This window comes from Haliaeetus leucocephalus, unplaced genomic scaffold (genome assembly GCF_000737465.1).
Source record: "Haliaeetus leucocephalus isolate CR32 unplaced genomic scaffold, Haliaeetus_leucocephalus-4.0 Scaffold848, whole genome shotgun sequence".
Classification (NCBI taxonomy): Eukaryota; Metazoa; Chordata; class Aves; order Accipitriformes; family Accipitridae; genus Haliaeetus; species Haliaeetus leucocephalus.
This window is the reverse complement of record NW_010973284.1, coordinates 11,517,755-11,538,522: the sequence shown is the minus strand read 5'-3', so window position 1 is coordinate 11,538,522 and position 20,768 is coordinate 11,517,755. Positions and strand designations below refer to the sequence as shown.

The window sequence follows — 20,768 nt, the reverse complement described above, 5'->3', positions numbered from 1 at the left end:
TGCATTAGGGCAACATTTCAATAAACTTCCTTCAGTTTGGGAAAAAACCCCAACCTACTCTTTTTACAGACTAACCACAGCTTTATGCCTGTTAGTTCCAACACAATTTGTTGAAAGGACTAAAAACTCACCAATAGATCTGAAAATGTAACTGTAAGCAAGCTGAGCTGATCTGCTTCTGTGCTCCCAGAGGGAACCTCATGTTTTGTCAGTGATTTGAAAGTAACACTTACACTGATGAAGTTTGCAGCTCTCCCAAAAAAGTCATGGAGCAGTAAATAATTAAGAGGTCAAGTCAATGAACCAAGCAAATTGGATCATTTAATATGCTGGGCACAAGCAAAATGTCTTTTATGTATCCAATTGGAAAATTCAATGCCTAGAGGCAAAGAATACCCTTATGGAAAGGATGGTGGACCTAGGAAGCAGTGACTTTGCAGAGGATTCCAGGATATCGCTGGTAGATAAAATCTACCCCTCCTACAAATCACCTTGGAGATCACTTTCACACTTGCATGTGTTCTTAAGAAGCCTGCTAAGGTAAAGAATTTGGTGGGGAGTACTATGAGGCACCCTGTTCACTTTAGTACCTGGAAGGGAGAAATACAGGCTGATTTATCATTCTACTACCAGTTTTGGAAGGGATGTATTCTAAAGGGAATTAAAACATTCAAGTGCATCTTTTGGAGTAGCAATATCAAACTGGTAAGCAATAAGAGCAAACCACTCCCAATTTAAAACAAATGCCAAACCACTGAGCCTTGGAATTAATTTTAAGGTATTGCCTGTGTATGAGCGTTGCCTCCATCATCTCTTCATACACTGTGTTTAACTTTATTGCCCCATAGAGCTGAGCGGCTGTAGGTTTATTTGTTTGGAACTTACTGGTGAGTCAGATATTGCTGCAACCTTCAGAGAATTCTTGATGGAGCTGAGTTCCCACATGTGTAAGTTTATGATGTGCACGCCACAACATCCCCTTGTGATCTTGTACAGGTTTTTAAGAACAGCTTTCCGGAGAAGAATGTACACCCAGGGATCTAAAATCTGATTCCATGTTGCCATTCGGAGAGCAAAAAGTATTGTTTCACAGGTCTCCTTTGAATGACTCTCATTTATCCCAATTCTGGCCATTGTCACCTGAAAATGGAACATTTTAGAATTATACATCAAAAAAAAAAATACACCAAGAGAGCACGTAAATGAGTGAAATCATTTCAACATTATCTCTAATCTTCACACCTTCACAGCATCAATGCATCCCAATTGCAAAGTAAATACCTTCAGGCATGTAACATTTATCATCCTAGAAATCCTCTAATGTTTTACATAGGACATACACGTGTGTCTGCTGAACTAATTCTGCTGAACCTTGAGCAGAAAATGGCCATCAGCTAGAGAATACCCTCCAAAACCAGGGATTGATTTGAGCAAGGACTAAAAACTTATCCAGAATTTGAGCTAACAAAGCATGCCAAGACTGTTCCAGGGATGGATTTTTTTCAAGGATAGAGGCCACTGGTAGATCAGAACATTTTTACGAAAGGTATTTATTTTTTCACATTTTCCAAAATAAAGTTTGCGTAAGGAATACAGCACCTTGATTTCAACAAGAAGATTCACATGTTTTAAGCTGCAACAGAACACAATTTATTGACACCAAAGGGTTTAGCAGTTTCTGGGAAAATTTAAGCCACGGTGACAAAGGCCACCGACAGATACCCCTCCTCTTGCCAATGGAGACACAGAGGGTTTCATTCACCCGTGGAGGTGCTAGACATGGACAGACCTCCACCAGCAACAACACTGCTGGAGCCAACAGTTTCACATGGGTGGAGGCATTAGTCTTCCAGCATAGCTCAGCAGGACTGCTTCTGGCAGAGGATACCCAAGAGCTAGACCAGCCCAGTAAGTTGTGGCTGGCCTCCCCACTCTGCAGAGCTGCAACCGCTTTGAAGCACCAGCCCTAGTGAACCACATGCCGCTGGGGCTCCTACCCTGCAGAGCCCTCCTTTACAGGCTTTCTCCCACTGAGGTTTTGTAACCTGAGTCCCTGGGTGAAGAGAGCGTGACTCTGCAAAGCCAGGAATCTGCCAGAGGACGGTAAATTATCTCTCTTCATTATTAATGTTAAAAGCACATGAAGACTTTTTTGGTAGCAGGATGAAACACTGTAAGGCTTTCAGTTCCAGAGCCTTTAAAGCGATACAGTTATTTAACTAAGAAACAGGATATTTGACAACTGATGCTATGAGTACACTGACTTATTGGGCGATGAGAGTTAGGGGCAGCCTGTCCGAGTGCAGAGGGTCATATTTTCACAAAGATACATTGTAAAAAAAACCAACCCACCACTAAAAAATAATAATGAATGAAGAGAGAAAACTACCGCTCAAGATTCCAGCAAACCTATTTTACTCCTTTTTCAATGCTTCTCGGTATTCCTAGGCCCTACCTATAGCTTGCAGGTCACCACATCTGAGTATAAACTTGAGTGGAACAGAGTGAACGCATAAAAGGAGAGTTTACTTGCTTGATTAAGCATTTAATCAAGCATTTCTGTACGGACATCTATGGCAGCAATGAAAAGAGCCCCTAGGAACATTCTAAAGGAAGCTGGTAAGATTGGCAGAAGCACAGCTGGGAACCGGTGCGAGGAGGAGGAGGAATGTCTGAGCACCAAGCCAACACAAACACTTACAAGTCAGTTCCCTGAATCTGCTTTTCACCCCACAACTGTTGGGCGCATTCCTCTCTGACATCAGCAGCCCACCCAAACTCGGACTGCTGCGCGGGATGTTTTCTCAGGACAGTCCTACACTTTATTTATTAGAGGTCCAATACCACAAGCCAAACTCAGACGGAATCCTCCTTACTCATGCAAGTAGGACTGGGCAGCAAATGACAGCACAACAGAGCTCATAGATCAACATCCTTATCCGATATACCGCACACTTGACTTAATACAGACATATAGCTTCCTAATCTGCTTCTTGATGTACTTCAAAATTCCATTTGTTGTTCTTCTCTCGCATTCTGCAAAGTTAATAAACGCCAAATCCAATGCAGTTTCATGCCCAGAAGAGGAAGGAGTAGATGTTGCCATCTAGGAAAAGCAGCTCCATTCAGATTTTGGAAAACCGTATTATTTTCTCATGTTACCTAGCAAATTTGTGAAATTCCTTTCCATTTAGTAGTAATCACCTCTAAGTAAATCCATTTATTTGCTGTTCAACTTGCTGGCTCAACATAAAGTACCTCTGTTTGGATTATGGATTTACGTGAAGTAAATCAGGACAGCAAGGAAATCTGATACATCATTTTATGGATTCTGATACTTGGAGAAGCTTCATCCAGAACATTTAAGTTACCTTTTTGGAATACTGGACATGCAAAAAATAATGTATCTGAACTCACAAGTAGAGCTTATGTACATAATTAAATGCTTAAGGAACTCAGCTGTGAATCCCTGTATTGGAAATAAGACAACAAAATCTAAAAATTTTGTTTCATAAAGTAAGAATCTTCTAGCCATATTACTTATATTATTTAGGAGTGTTGTGCAGATATTAAAAAATGTTTCCTTTCTTGTATCACTAAAACCAACATAAAATGATATCCCAACTTTCTGAAGTTGCTGAAAGGCTGAGATTTCCATATAGGCTTGGACTAAGACAGAGAATCTCATTCCAACCCAAAGCATGAGCATTTTTATCGTAAAACACTCGTGGCAGAGCAGCGGGAGTGACAAACATGTTCTCATCACATTGTCTCTGAGTATGAAGCGAGATAGCTTTTCACTCCTCCAAAGAGCCTGCGCTGGCTGTACTGGGACCTCTTCCATGGCTTCTGAGAAAACACGTAGGAAAAGTGCAAGCGACTAAAGCCAACTGCATGCAAAGACAGGGCAAAGAGGAGACCATGTCCTGGCTACTGGAGCCTTTCTAAAGTCACCTGATGCTTTCTAGAACAAGACCCGAAACTGCAGCTGAAGAGGGGTAGAATGGAGTGAGGCAAATATAAATTATTATTTCTGTCATGTTTTCATGGTTAATTTTTATACTTAAATTTAAATTCTTAAAATACTATTCCAAAGTCAGTTTGAAATCATAAATGATAAAAAGGCCTAATACGCTACCAGCTGTTTAATAAAGGATTGCATTGAAGCAAAACACACAGACAGTCTGTGTTTGTTCCCTAGGTGCAAGAAAGTCGTGTCACTGAACTGGCACAAGTCACCAGCTCAGAAACAGCAACCAGAGCTTGCCCCAGTGCTAAGCTGACTTCCGAGAGCGGGACCTCCTCTGCAGGCACAGAAAGGACACTTCTTTTCTTCTTATTTGACTAATACTGTTCAATAATTAGTTCACAGTCAAGAAACCAGTTCAAAGACTGACTTTTTTTTTTCCTTCCCTGTAGGTCCACCAGGTTAGTATGATGAAGGAATTCTGTCGTCTGTAGCCAGCAGTACACAAATGGGGAAGCGGGAAGAGGCAATGCAACTGCATCATATCTAGTTGCCTTTGATCTCCACAACTGAATTTAGTATTCATGCAGATTCAGCAGTATGACTCAAAAAATTAATCCCCAGCTGGTAAATAATAAACCTAACTCATGACATTTTCTAACGTATTTAGAAATGTAAAAATCCAAGTAGCACTTTCTGAGTTATACAATGTTTATATGAATACAGCTGTACTATGTCTCCTTGTTTGCAAAAAAATGAAAGTATCACACCATGTAACCAATAGAATTCAAACTTTCTTTAGGAAAGTAACTATGAAAGCATAACTGTAAAAGTGACTTTTTAAACCAAGGCTGCCTGCTTGTAAGATACAAAGTTACTCTGACCCACGTTAGTCCTTGACGGTTTAAGGAAAGACCTGAGAATTCTCTGTCCCTAAAATATATACAGAGAAACCAAGGACTTGACACCATACATTAAACTTTTTCATCCTTTTTGTCCAATTTTAGGATTCACTAAAACCAAAACTCACTTTGCAAGATCCAGAAAGTCTGATGGAAAAGTTTTAAAAACATTTTTAAATTGTTGACTTCTACAATTTTGCATCTAGCAGATAGCATCAGAGAATTGCCATTTCCCTTAGGGACAAAGCTCAGTGCAACAAACCAAAAAAAATTGCTCCAAAGCTTCACACCACTCTCCAAATATAAACAGCATGACTTTAATTTCCCTTCCAATTGGATCTCAATTATATGAGAACAACTAATAAGCTAAATGGCAGTGCTGCTTAGTCACATTCCTGTTAGTACTCAAGGACAGCCAGTCAAAACAAAAAGCAGACTTTACAGCTAGTTAGGAAATAAGACAAACTGTAATGCTACTTTGATGTATTTCAGCACAGAGGCTCTAAATCCAGGTTCTATCCTTGACTTCAGGAAACTGGATAAAAACCAGTCACCAAGAGATTGACATGGAAAGCAGAGCAGACAAATACCATCATTTCTCTTCCTCGGTAGCTCAGCCTTCAGGCTCCACTTCCCTGTGGGAACCTTGCAGGCCCTCCCAAACCTCTTCCTCTTCCTTTGGATTTCATTACAAGCAGTTCTGAGAATTTCCATTCATGGAAGAAAGTCCATGGTTTTTTCAGTATTTGCGGAGTACTTCTATTTTATCACTGATGTCTGCATCGAATCCAGAGGTGCATATCCCCTTCTCCTAAACCACATAGGACTCAAGGCGGTATACTACTGATGATGTCCCACTCCATGGAAACAAAAAATACATAATTATTTTGAATTTCCAGAGTTTTTGGAACTTCCATGCTTCATACGTGTTACAAAGAAGCTGCAGTCTGCTATAGGCAAGAGCTGATAGATGATGATACTTTGTGGTATTCTATAAACACAAACTTTAAGAAAAGAAATTGCAAAAGAGGGGAGAGAGAAATCAAAATTTATCTATCTTCATGTTTTATGTACCATTTTATATCTCCTAAGAACAGCCATAAGAAAAGAAACACTGACAGCAAATTGCCTGTATGATTGCTATATAGATATTGCAGTATATAAACCAAGCATTTGTTGCAACAAAGCTGAGTATGCTTCATTTTATTTTTTATGTGATTCTATATAAGTCAGTTTAAAAGCAAGGGCTTCCAAGAAAAATATGTAGCGCACCACTTCTGCCATCAAAATGTTAGTACACACACTGTACTACTTATGCCACATAATGCTTTTTATGTTATGGATCTGCAATACGTCTTTCCCCTAATGTTTTCCTTACCCTTTTTAAAAGAAAAACACGAACCATACCTTCAACTTTTATATACCAGATGATCATTTGGCCTAGCAAGTAAATTTTAACTGAGCATAGTGATTTTATAAAAAAAACACGTGTATTTCAAAAGGAATTGGAGAAGACAAAAGACGTTAGCAAGTTTCCCTCCACATTGAAGTCCAGAGGCTAGTTTTAAGGGGATACATAATACTTCCATGTGTAAAGTTTTGCAGGATCAGCTCTTGACAAGTAGCAGCAAAATAAGGGATTCCTCTTTTCTCTCATGTACATTTCTGTGAAAAAATAATTATTCCACTAAAACTTAACAATGGATCCACTGGCTCACTATTCAGTTGGGGAAAAAACTGTGTCTACCTCCCAAAATCAAGTTCTAGTCCAAATCAGGTAAATCAAGGATGGTAACTACTACCTGCCTGATATGCATCCTTAAACATGCAAGTTCACTTACTATCCTGTTAAAGGCAGGTAGTCTGAGAAAGACCTTTTCCCCTATCAGGGTCGCAGTCTCTCTTGGGTAAAAACAGAACCCAAATGAGAAACAGACAGAAAAGATTCGGGTGACCAGAGACAGCTGAGGTTGCAAAAACATTTTGTAGAAGTTTAATTAGCCTCCATCTGTTCCATATTTACCCCCCTTAAAATGGAGTTGCATAAACCTTTTGGAGGTATTGTAAAGCTAAAGGCACTCAGAGCTCAGAGGTGTTCCCAAAGCACTACTACTGCAATAAAAGTCAAAAAAGTATAGAGAAAACAGGAAAACACAACATTTTCCATAAAGCAAATGAAAACAGTTTCTAATATTCCTTTCTCAGACACAGTTGATTCTGTGACCAGGCAATTTCTCACCAGCCGATGCTGCTGCTTCGTGAACACAGGACCATTCAGGATGCACGTGCCTTTTTCTCGTGTTGCCAGAATCAAAGCTTGAAAGAGTATGCCCAAGCACCCCCCTGAATTGGTAGGGCAGATCTCCCATCAACTGACTGCCAGAGAAAGGACTGCAGTGCAGCAGCATGTATACAACACTGCAGCCAGGACATTAAATTAAGGCTCTGGGGGTGTTTGCCACCCAGCAGCTCAGCTCCCTCTGACCTCGCCGTATGATCCCTCCTTGCTGACGCTGTTCAGTTCTGAGCTTTCTGCTCCCCTCACGCAGGCTCAGGTCTGCCGAGGACTCACAGTCTATTGCACTCCATTACTGTGCCATTAGAGTCAACTGTGACTTTTTCACCATCTGTGTTTTTACAGCTTTATGCAAAATATTTATGGATGGCAATACACTTTCTGAACAAACATTTGGAAATGTCATTTGAAATGAGATTTTTATGTATGCAAGAATTTGTCAAAATTACTGAAAAAAATGTAAAGTGCCACAATGTTATACTCGCTACTTATATTTTATTAACTGCCTTTGGCATTATCATGCTCTGTATAAGGCAGGAATGCAATTATGAAGTAAGCCTCATAAACAGAAGGATTTTTTTGTGTGTATAAACTCGCAAACATTAACTGAAAGTGAAGCTTTTATTTTCTGCCAACTTTCCCCTTAGACACTACCTATTTGCATCTGTTTTGTAGTAACATAAATTCAGGTTGGGCTTGAATTAAGCATGCCAGGTCCCTTCTCTTTGTTTCTCCGAAAGAATCCAGAGACTTCTATCTTGGATTGACAGTCCTTTTTCCTTCTTTCCTTTCCTCCCCCTCAAAATTAGAAATACTTTCGTTCAACTAGCTGGCAATGTAATTACTCTCACAGCTTAACTGATTAACTCATTTGAAAGGAAAGCAGAATGGATATAGATAGAGGTGAATTTAGCACTGAAAACAGTAGATGACTCACTGCATAATGAAAAGACATAGTGTCTGTACCAAAGTCAAATGAATGACCTGCTTCATGAGCTACGTTTTAGTTACAAGAAAGCCTGCTTCCACAGAGCGAGGAACGTAGTGCTTCTTAACTACAAGGCCTGTAACAAAAACCTCTTGTACAAAAAAATTAATTTGACAGATAAAATTAAAATATTCTCTACACAGCAATGCTGAGAGAAACTTTACAGGACAACTGCTAGACCTCCTGGGACCAGAAAGCAATAGGGTATTTCTAATTCTGCATAACAAGGCCCATTCTGAGAAACACAAATGAATCAAATATATAAGTATTTAAGGATTTAAGGACTATATGTATTCAGGATCCATTTATCCTTCCATTAGGGTCAGTTGGGTAAAGCTTCAAAGCCTGGAAATGGCCTATTACTTCTCTTCTATTGCTTTGCTTTTTCAGGTTTTCACACTCATTTGGAAAACAATCACTTTTTTTTGGTTAAATAAATATTCTCATTGACCTAGGAGCAACTGAACTTCTCTCATTAATACCCTACAAACACCCAAAGAAAGAATCACAAGTAACACATAATACTGGGGAGAAAGAGAACTGTCTGAATACAGAAAAAAGGAGACAATATACAGAAAACCTGGAAGAAAAAGGAGCTGCAAGGTCCATAATTATAGAATTAATTCAGCATTTAATTACTGTTATGCACAGGATCAAATCAATAGCTTAGAAGTGAACTGTCTTTTCAAACATCACCACGTTCATGCTGTTTCATTACTAAAGTCATCCTCCACTGTATTTACATGGCCGAGGAGAGATAACCTATAGATTCAGCAACCAGAGGCAACTCTTCCACTTACGTCTTTGAGAGCAAGAAAATGTTCTTCTATAGGGAATGCAGGATCTACCAGTTTTTACCTGGCCATTTTTTTATTCTCTCAGATTTGTTATTTTTGTCTAAGAATCCAAGAATTAAGCTGAATTCTTTAAGGGTTCCTTGGACAAGTCACTCCCCGATTTCACAGGAATGGCACATACATGCAGGCTTTCAGGGCAAATACCACCGAATCCAGAGATGTCCATACATATTAGAAGTGTTAAAAGAAGGGAGAAGAATTTCACAGTGAGTCAGTCATGATACATAGCGGCCTTTTCACCTCTTCTAGAATTCAGGAATGCAGATGGTTTTGATGTGTGACTGAGCCTGTAAGACCTCAAGTAACAACAGGTCTAAAAAGGTAAAGAACCTACTCTATTGTCTACCAATGGAGTCAGACCTTCAGTTTAATTATCTGAGAAATTATGGTGTTTATTACATGGGTGTAGAAGGGAACTAAGGAGAAAAAAAACATATTAATTTGTAATTATATTTTATGTATGTTTATGTTGACCATGTATGCAACATACACAGTGGAGGAAAATGAAATCTTTTTAAAGATGGACTGGAGTCACAGTCACCTAATGACTTGGTGCTATCTGATTTGCAGTATTTACAAATCTGGCTGGAGGCAAAGGTAGATGTGATGTGTTCCTTTCATGTTATTTTTTTAAAAAATCAACTTTATTAATGTGACTTATTCTATATATTATTCTGGAGAAGTATACTAAGAAGCTATGAACAGAAATATCAAGGCTAATGAATTAGCAATATATTTACCAAGCTGGAATATATAATTGGCAATTATTTTTTTCTTTAATGTTGGCGAATAAATTAGAAGGGACTGCTGTGCAGCTGGACCACCTTTTAGGTGGAGGAGGGAAGAGAAAAATCAAATCTCCATTTAAGAGTGATTTATTTCTCACTACTTCTGCAAACACGCACTCCTGGTAAAAAGTGGATTCAATTTTATTTCCAACTCACTAATGAACTGTAAATCCTAAAACAAACTGCTGCCACTTACGTGGATCCTCACCTCCCTCCTGCTTCACGTTCTGTTTTAGCACCATTCCATGCAGCGAGGCAGATGGGAACACAGCTAGCCACGTCCCCGCCAGCACAAGAGTCTTCCTCCCCACGTCCTCATGTCCTGGTGTTGGTCATAACATGGGTGACACGGTTGCTCATGGGCAGACTCACTACGTCCATTACATCGCCCCTCGCTCCCGTAACGTTGGGGTGGCCGTGCAGCCCACGCACAGCCAGCTTATGCCGGGTTTGAGCCACCTGGGGCAGCTGGCGGCACGCAGGTCCGGTCAGCAAGGAGGGGACCAGCTGGAGATCAGTCATTAACTTCCACCTCGCCAATGACAAAGTAATCTTTGGTTTCTGCGAGTTTAGTATCGAGGCCTAATTGACTTAAAAACCTCAGCTCAGGACATCCCTTACACACAGGCTCACCTTCAGCCTTCGTTGGGAAATCACGCAGAAACACAACTCCAATGCCATTCCAACCCGCCCTTCGGCACGCGTCTCTGAATGAGGTCTTCACACGGTTCATTAAAAAGAGGAGCTAAGAGCAAGCTAATGAGCTGCTCTCCATTCCCTGCTCTGTCTGGAGTAGATAAGAGCAATCCTTTAGCAAGAGACAGTACATTACCTACACACGGCTCAGGTTCGTTCAGGCACTCAGCTATTTCGCCTCATCTGATATGAGAATTAATCCAAAAGAATGAGTCGCAAATACTACAACTTTACTGTAACTCCTGGTGTAAACCCTTTCAGCAACATTCTGCTACCTGACGGTTACTATTTCCAAAAGCCCATACGCAGAACCCACGAGAGGCTCGTGCTCCCGTCCTGCCGGGCACTACGCACGCCCACAGTAAACAGGCACCCTCCTTCCTCCTTGTAACTCAAATTGCAATTCAGCAAGTTCTGAATATTTTAATGTAAAATTTAAGTCTTAAAGGCACACATAATAAGAATTATTGCTCTGTTTTAAACCTAAGCAGCATATTTCCCAGAAGAGAACCCAAATAATGCACTCTCTCAGACACGAACTGATTCTACACCACTACTGAGACAAGTAACTTCTGCCAGAACGCCTTTATAATCACCATGCAAAACTTGAGATCATGAATTAACAACATAATAAATATCTCACAGAACAGATGAGCGTATATCACACCCTGATGTCTGTTATGTTAAACTTGGTGAGGATGAAGGACTTTCTGAAGTCGTTCCATGTGAGTGTATTTGTCCCAGAGACTTTTCAGCAACAAGTTTACCATTTAAAGTCTTTAGATAGTCAGGAAAGAGAGCTTTCCTAAAATAACCATCCAAAAATGGTTATGCTGTGTATGACATTTTCCAAAAATGGTTATGCAGTGTATGATATTTTCAAGCAAGAAAGGTCTAAATGAGCGTAATATCCAGGAAATAGGAAGAATTTTCCTATATCAAACAAAATTGGAATGTATATCAAAATGACTTACTTTTTAATATCAAGCACAGAATCCAAAAACTCTACCAACTGAAGAAATAAGGGGAGGTTATGAATGGCAAATTTATTTGGCTGAAGTTTTCTGAATTTGATTTTTTTGAGATGGCAACTTCAAAACTGAAAAAAAAATTTAAAATTTTCTGTGAAAGTCACGTTTGGAATGAAATACTGTATTTCAATTTATAGACCTTTATGGTTTAATTCCATATATATAATATAAATTTAAAAATCAAGCAGCAAGTGATTTTGAAAGAAAAACAGGACCCCATTGTTTTGAAAATGCAATGTTCTCACATGACTGGAAACCCACCTTCCCTACTTTTTCTCTCTAAAACTAATCTCATTGCATTCTGATGGCACTGCACTTTCAGAAAAAGGCTTTACATTAAGTTTTTCCAAACAGCACAAGTAAACATAAATAACAAAAACTATAATTATGCTTCCCCAAAAGCCTCTGGTAAAGGACATTCTGTCAATCTCAGCTCTTCTTCCTTCCCTGGTTCACATCATTACTGCAGGACAATATGCTGACCACCGTCCATTTCTTCTCCAGAACTTCTTTCCTATTGAGAGACTATCTCAGCTGCTCAACTCCCTGACTTCTGTGAGAAGGAGGTAAACACCTGAATTACAAATACAGCCACAATTTAACATAAGAGTTCCTAAGCACTCTGACAAATTATGCCCTGGCCCACACTTAAAAACATTTTTTTTAAATGATTCATATTTCTTAGAAAGGCTAAGGCCCGCAAGATCTCTAGAAACTGTAAAAGATGAAAATAGGAACAGACCAATTCTGAACGCTGAATCAGTACCTTTGAAATTCAGTATGATTTTAGGTGGGTCTACTCTAAAATGATGCTCATTCCATTTCTCATCTAACCAGGTGGAAATTTCCCACTGTGTCTCTTAAGAATCCAAAATAAAAGAAAGGTCTCTACAACCAATACCAAAAAAAGGCATGAACATCTTATCCAAGGGTTTCTAGTATCATAGAAACACAGCTGAATAGGTGGATTGAATTTTTACATGTAATATATTAAACTTTGTTATTCTCTCTCTGCAAACACCTAGAATATCTTTTCATGGAGTAGTTTCATGGTGACATACAAAAGCACGCTCGAATTGCCTGAGTTGCTGTTTAAACCTTATTCCACAGGAAACTAAGCTAAAAAGACACTTCTGTCTTGAGAATAACAAAAACTTCAATCAAAATGAGTGTCCTCTTTCCTCTTAACCCCTAAAATCAGCTATTTATTCCAAAATACCTTTTGAGCCATAATATTAGGAACGATGCTAACATTTCAGCAATTTCACCTTGAGTATCAGAAGCTCATTAAGAAGAACTCAAACAAGAATAGTAATTGAATTTGCACAGTGTTAATGGATGTACTGAGAAACTCAGAAAGCAATTAAAAGGCCATGATATGAGGGAGAGTGAGACCCCTTTTTCTAGCGTAGCTTGAATGACAAGCAAACTCATATGAGATATTTTTTTCTTTCCAGAGGAACTCAGAGAGCATTTTATTCAGTCAAACAGCCACTCCTGATCCTACCTCTTCTGACACAGCAAGGCCTGGAAGAGAAATAACAACCTAGAGTCGACAATAACCATTACCGTATTGATGCTTCGGACTAGAGATAAAGAGGCATATCTAGCAGGCCTTCTGCTAGCAAAAAGCTTTTTTCCTTTCCCTATGAAACCGATTCATTTATTAAAACTATTGTGGCAGAAGGGGGTTCCTCACATGGGCTTGCACCCGGCCCAAGAGATGCAATGACAACATCCAACGGGCATTCCCGTGGAGGTCCTCCAGCAGGTCACTCCTCTGCCCGCCAGCCTGCCGCGGGCAGGGTACGCAGCATAGCCCAGACCCAACTCGAACCACGTCTTCTTTACTCCAGCAACACATCCCGTCTTTGTCTGGTGTCAACAGACAATCGTTCTAGCAAAACATGACAAACAATTCAATGCCAGCACAAACGTAGTCATTATCATTGATTATCTTCTTTAAAATCTGAATCTTGAAAAAGACGAAGTGTGTTTTTTCCCCTGTGAAAGGCACTTTTACAACAGCATTTAAAGCTGCAAGGTTGGCTAAACATGTTTAAGACTCTCTCCTTCAGTCTTCAGAAACAGATGACTGGAAATTGAAAGCCTAATTAATTCTTTTTCAAAAGAAAAGATCACTCTCCTTGTTGACAGTGCCTACGCAGGCACAACAAGCTCACGGAGGCTGCAGCTTTGACTAGCAACGTGTTTTGCTAGTGTAAGAGAACCCGCTTCTGCAGACTAGCCACCCGTGAGATGTGGGGCGGCCGTACTGTACGTGGGGACAAGGCCCTCACTGGCAGAGCGTGGACCGGCATCTTGGGACATCTTGTGCCTGCTTCTCCTCAGGTGCATTTTCTGATTATGAAAATCACCAGTCACGAGAGCACAAGAGAAGGGACAGATTTTTAAGTAACTATTTTGTTGTAGAGACAATACAACCAGCAATATCTGAAGGCATACAAACAGCATTAATAGAGCGACGAGCTCATATACATGATGCCCATTGCACATATAAGCGTAAGGTAGTGTAATAGAAATTGAAACTGCCAGCTTACTAAAGAACACAGAAAACAGGAATGGAGGGAGGTGCTTCAAGGGTAACACAGGTATGAACTCCTGGCAAAGTGTCGCTGTGCATGTACATGCATGACTACCCATAACAAAAACACTAAAATGAGATGCACAGAGGATTGCCTTGTACAACAAAGTACCTTATACTGTACGCAACTACGTGGCTTAGCACGTAGTGTAAAACCTGCAACCCCCTGGCCTCCTTCAGCACATACCGACCGTGAGCCTGCCTCAGCACCCAAAATACCTGGTGGAGCAACCAGGGTGGGGTGGGCTGGGGTAAGGGTATTCCACCAAGAGCCTCCCTGTTAGTGCACCAGTGCCCTTCTCACCTGCTCTGGCAGCATATTCACTGAAAGGACTACTCAGACCAGCTCCGGCGGCTTCTAGGTTGGAGTGATTCAGCACATTGTAAGCTAAATGCAGCCCTAGGTGCACGAAAACCATCAAACCTCGTTGCATGAGACAATCTGGGGACAAGAAGAAGTCAGAGCAAGTTCAGAGAGATGTAATTAGCACAACAAATTGGAAAGGGGAGAGATTACATGAGAAAAGACTGATAGAAATTAATCTAGGCAGTAAAACAAGCAACTGAATAAGAGCTGATTTAATCATATGAAATAAGCGGCTGAGATCTTTCAAAAAAACCAGGAGTGGCTATTTTCTGCAGTAGAGGGGAGGTAAAACTGGAATGAAAGTAATCAGATAACTGCATGGAAAAAGATCTTAACAAGAATAATTGGAATGTAAAAGTATTTTTCTCAGGCTAAGACTGTGTTCCACACATTAAAAAGATTAGACATTTCTCCATATCATAATTTGTTCCCAAAGATAAATTCACTCTGAAATAAACCCCTCCTGTCCATAATTACAGGGAGTTCACTTTGCTACTCCAAAAGCAAAGTTTAAAATATGTTTATCCCATGAGCCCCACAGAATCTGACATACTGAAGTCAGAACTTGCTTATATGAACACAGCTCCAAAAACAAGCTGTTCCTTGACAGGCCAGATGTCAAGTCACAGCCAAAAACCAGCTTTATATAACAATCTATTTCATCAGAGATGCTGATCACAAAATGCTCCAGCCCAACTATTTGCTTTGGGAATCCAACCCCTAGGGACCAAATTTATCCAACAAAATTCACACATCCCTAGCAAAGGGCTAAGACTCTAGCAAGGATGAATAAAGATGACTTACTACACAGAGAAGTTGATGTTACTATCTTCGGAACATATTTTCCTGGAATTACCCATCACAAAGCAAAATTATTTGGGCTGTCAAAACAAATGTGCCTCTGCAAATCATCGCTTCCAAAGATTATTGGAAAATTCAGGAATTTCACTTGTTGCTTTTTTTGTGAATTCCCTCCTGCTCTCAACTCCTCAAAAGGAGATAAATGATTCCCCATAAGGGAAGAAGCGGGGAGTACCCCTCATTCTGGTACTTCATTAAGGGAAGATTCCCACACAGTGGCAGAAAACTTGAAAAAGCTGCTCATTTTTGAGGAACAGATGAGATGGAGCTTCAGGAAAGAATCAGAAGGAAGCAAAAAAAAAATCAGAAGGAAGACCCTGTCCAACAGCCCCAGGCAGAGCTTCACATGAGCCATGCCATGGGCTCTGCTTCTGAAAAATGCTCCAGATCTCCAGGAGTCTTAAAATAGAGGTGGTAATTTATTATAATATTATATATAATATTAAATGTTAGATATATATCCATTTACACACATATATAAAGGCACCAAAACAAGTTCACTACCACTGAGCAGGTGCAGAAGTCAAGTTCAGTTCCACATCAGACACCATAAAGGACGATCCAGGGTCTTGTGCCTCTAATGTCACCTAAAGGTGATATTAGCACAGGACAGTGACTGAATATATAACTTCACTTGGAAAAAAAAAAAAAATAATTAAAATCTAATAGTGAAGTAAATCTCCAGTTGAATTACAATATTGGATAGACTTGATTTTGGTACCCATGCACATATGACAGTTGATGTAGCTTAAAAACAGAAGAAAAATAAACAAAGCAAATCCCCCATCAGATGGAGAATCACATTAAATAAATCCAAACTCTTGTATCTGCAAACCACATGTGGCATAAACTGCATCGCCTTCCTCCACTTTCTCTTCCAAAGGTTTGTTTGTTTTCTAATCGCTTTGGTTTATACCAAGGCAATTCACTTTCACATAACATTTGTTCTGTATGCTCTTTGGGATAGAGAACATGGGTAAAATTCACAATTCAAAGATTAACACTAACTTCTAGATTTAGCTTTGAAAAAAATTAAACAAGCAAATGATTGCAAAACAAGCATGTATTTAGCTACTTTACCAAATAATTTCATCTATGAACACCTACTCAGACTTATTTCAAGAAGTACTTATTTTGGTATACGCTGATTATATTACAGAATGTAAACCACTCATTTCACAAATTAAAAGCCCTGAGAAGTTTTAGATAAATCGGACAAGAAGATTTGGATCAGCAATTCATCGTAAATCATACGCCTTGATAAACCCTGGATCTCTTTATTGTAGCACTTTAGCAGTACGCTCCTGGCAAAGCTTTATTCCACTGCATCTGTATGCTCCACTGCAGTCCAATAAAGCTTGCTAAATTAACACTGCCCTTATAATTCCATTTGCATTCAGTGAACAGAATGCTATCAAAACAAAGATTGGGTAATTCAGAGAATTAACTTTAATGTAAACTCCATGATCCTAACAGCTAAGACAGGTAATACCTACCAAGGACCCCATCCCTACTGCATTTCCCAGACCATCGAACTCTCCGGCTAAAACACTAATTGTTCACTTCCTTGAAAGTTTGTTTCAAGAACTAAATCCTACCTTACACTAACTTCTTTTTAACTTCTTGTTTCTAACATAAACTTGTCCACATTGCAGAACTATTTTCCATACTGCCAGGCTAATTTTGGTGATAGTTTGGTTAATCTCATTTCAAAAGAGATCCAGAAGTAAAGCATCATGAGCCCAGAACGCACAGAGAGCACTGGCAGATTTGCCACCCGCTGAACCAGAATTGCTTGTACATCACCTCCCTCTGCAACACAGTCCCAAAAACTACCAAGCACAAAATTAAGCAAGAAGTCATTCACTGGTCTGTATCACCAGCTGATGAAAACGCTAAACTCTGAAAAGGCTCTGAAAAAAAATTTGCTGCTGGAATAATAACTCATCGTCAACTAAAACTTAGATGAAGTTAAATACTTTCAACAAAAGTAGTGCTGTGATTTCATTAAATATTGTCAAGATTTTAAAAATTATGTTTTTATAATTAATAAAAATTGAAAGGCATAACAAAATTACCAACACTGAAAAAACAACAGTAGTTGCAATTTAGTGTTCCTTCAAATGTTGAATAAATGAAGTCTCTCTTTTGAATTACATACCTCTACAGCTCTTTTGACATCCAAGGGCTTTTTAAAAAATCAAATTAATTCCAGCCTTTAAGGACAGTTATTTTATTTGAAAATAAATGTCACTAGAGGATAATAGACTGTTTTTCATGAAAAGTAAAGTCATTATTTGAGTTGCTTTCCTTGAAAAACCATTCTGTGGCTTGCCCCAGACAAATTTCATGAGGTGTCTGGAAATAACTGGAAGTAAGTTCACTAGAAAAGCTTGCTATACTGTTCTGACAACTTTGTTTATGCTCTATACACTACATCCACAACACCAACAAAAGCCATCATGAATTTAAACTATGCTGCAGGGCAAGCCTAGCAAAATTCTGTGTGTATTGAAAAGTGAGGTTTTGTGCATTTCAGTGATGCGGAGATTTATATCCAGACTCTGGCCTGAAGTCTGTGACACTGGATTAATTAAGTGCTACTGGCCAGATATACCCAACTGCTGCAGCCAGGCTAATATCAGTATCTAATTTAGAACTAGTTTAGGTAATTCCATACTATGCCATAGGCAGTGAGTAGATGAGGCATAGCTGGATCTGATTCAGATCCCAGATTTAAATTTTCTATATTTGTAAGCTCAAACCAAAATTGCTCCTCATTCATATCAATGGAAACCTACCGGACCTTGTTTCTAGGAAATAAACTGAAATTTCATATTACTTGTGACTTAGCCTCTCTCACCCTAGTAAAAAAATAAATTTTCTTCAGTCAGGTTTACTACAGTAAAAAGAGTCACAGTTAATATCAGCTTTATAATGCCATCGTACAACAGGAGCTGTCAAATTCTTTCCCATATCATAATCCCGCTTCCTTGGACCCTGCTCGCTGACAGAGCACACGCGAGCATGAGCAACACTTACCGCTTCGGAAGAGACAGAGCCGTTACCAGCAAGCAGTCCTAACTTAGAGCCGGGACAGCTGAGGAAGCGCACCAACTGCTCAGAGCAGCTTTGCTAGTCATCTGTCCAGGTTACAAACCCAGCTTAGTTAGGCCTAAACCAAATTTTTATTTTAACCCACTGCCAACTACTGTTTTTTAACATGACTCTAAAGAAAAGCCCTTAATACCCTGCTAACGGAGTGGAGGATTTTTACGTTCTTCACTGTTATCTTCCGTAACACAGTTCACAAATAGCAGTAAACTGTAATAACAACAATGAACAGACTACCATAAATAAAAATGATATGAACCACAGTACAGACTAAAAAGACTTGCCACTCAAAGATTTCACTGAATTTTTGGACAAGCTCAATATTTGCTCTGATTTATTCTAGCCACCATTCTGCTACCACTGCCTGCTTCACAGCACAGGAAAGACAGTCCTCACAGTCCCTATATATTAGGTTACTCAATGTATTTCGCTTATGATCAGAAATGGAGAATAATTACCATTTTTGTTATAGATGCATGCGTACAAACATTACGGGCAACATGCTGTAAAATTAATATATTGAAGAGTGAATGAAGCCGTTATCACTGCTAAAGCACCTTAAAACCTGGAGATTAAATAGTATAACTTTTATACAGTGGTGTGCATTAAAAATTGGCAAACACGTCAGGCTCTTACCAGGAATGGACTCCAGCAAATGCAAGAAACACACATTATAGCCAAGAGCTGTATGATCATTTCAAAATGATGAGATCTGCCTTGTCTTTGTTGACTTTTAAATTTGACTCTTAAGAGGGTAATTCCTGTGACAGCATTGCACAAGAATGAAATAGCAAGGGCCAGTAACCCAAGGCAAGAAAAAAGTAAGAGATAAAATCTGTCTTCCCAGTCCTCAACATGTTCTGTTTTATAGAAGCACCAGGTCCTCGATGCTTGAATTTGATAGGCTCTAAACCTAAGAATAGGCAGCAAAGCTATAAGAACAGCAAACAGACATACCATAGTCAACATCATTTTTACATGTTTAGAAGTCATTTTTGTAGAGTGAAATATTGGCTTAGTGACTCCAATGCACCGTTCAACAGCCATCACACTGCCCAGGAAGAGGGGGCACAAACCAAAGAAAACCATGCAGATGCCAAAAACACTGCAAAGAATGTTGGACTGGTTAAATCGAATCCAGTCTTTATCCGATGCATACACAAACACTGCAATGGCTCCATTGATGAGGTGGCCGAAGAGATCGGTGACGACCAAACCACTAGCAAGAAGCAAAAACGAGGCTTTCGATTTCTGTCTAAATCTCTGATACGCCTTCAGGAGAATTGCAATTGCAAGGCTGTTGGACAAAATTCCCACCGTCATGAAGATTATTGAAAAGAAAACAGAAATCTTCTTCTCCGTGTGGCAGGTTGTGTTTTTCAAGATTCCAAATCCAGCCAGCCCTGGTGATTTTGAACTGTTCATGGTTAGGAGAGGAGAGGCAGCCCTCAAAACATTTCAGCGGTCTTGCAATCAAAAGGCATCTGCAATATTAAAAACAAATATACACACACTGTAAAAGGCATACCACTGCTCAAACGACATTTGAAGCAGAAATTCCCTAATATTAGTCTGTGGTACAAATCTAATTTTCCAGTTTTCTGACTGGTATGATATGGCATGGTATTTTAAGCCCATCAGTCGCAGGAGAAATCAATTATCTGCGTGCATTACACAATAACGTACAGCATCTCTATAGTCTCTGCCCACAGAAGATATACAAAATAATGTATAAAATATATGATGCTTATAATCAGAGAAGCCATTCAAGACATTCTGGTGGCTAAACTACGTATATAAACAAATGGTTTTGCAACATACTCCTAGAATGAAAGTATTTATCAGCCCAACCACAGTCAAAAGTGAAATACTCAAACTGGAGTGTTTGGAGGTGATAATCACACCCCACTTTTCTTCTCACTGCTAGGCATTTCTTTTCAAAACAACGTCCTAACATCTTCCGAGTAATCCTCCGCTCGCAATTCAATGTTTTAAAGCTTTAACCTAACCAACACGGAAGCCTCCAACTCCCCGGCTCCCTCACTGAGGCACAGACTTGTACGTTCAGACGTCCCCTTATTCGGAAGCCGATTCTGCAAGTTACTTTATCTCCCATCTCTGCTCCCGGGACACTCCTGCCGGCACAAACTTCCCGTGCGGACCGGGGAGCGGGCTTCGGTTACGAAGAGGCGCTGCAGTCCCTCAGTTACGGAGCGGGGTCAGGCACCGGCCGCGCCGGAGCCAAACCTCCTTCTGCCGTTGGGGACCGCTACAGCGGAGCGCAGCCGGCGGGCTC

General features: G+C 39.7%; 1 protein-coding gene across 2 annotated transcripts; it reads right to left on the bottom strand.

Annotated features, from left to right (window-relative positions):
* Positions 1 to 664: 664 nt before the first annotated feature.
* On the bottom strand, positions 665 to 19,960 carry PTGFR (prostaglandin F receptor (FP)). Of its 2 annotated transcripts, none has more exons than XM_010582556.1 (2): positions 19,109 to 19,960; positions 665 to 1,140 (listed from the first exon to the last, which is right to left on the bottom strand). In XM_010582556.1, exons 1-2 carry the CDS (start codon positions 19,895 to 19,897, stop codon positions 835 to 837), a joined length of 1,095 nt encoding a protein of 364 aa, XP_010580858.1. In that variant the 5' UTR covers positions 19,898 to 19,960; the 3' UTR covers positions 665 to 834. The 2 variants fall into 2 exon arrangements, with proteins under 2 accessions (XP_010580858.1, XP_010580859.1); XM_010582557.1 differs by having other exon boundaries at positions 675 to 1,140; positions 19,430 to 19,960.
* Positions 19,961 to 20,768: the final 808 nt, after the last annotated feature.

Excerpts from the sequence above, each read along its gene's own strand:
- PTGFR (XM_010582556.1), bottom strand. The coding sequence starts at position 19,897 with ATGAACAGTTCAAAATCACCAGGGCTGGCTGGATTTGGAATCTTGAAA. Across the intron at positions 1,141-19,108 it reads TTTGCTGGAGTCCATTCCTG|GTGACAATGGCCAGAATTGG; the intron begins GTAAGAGCCTGA and ends TTCCATTTTCAG.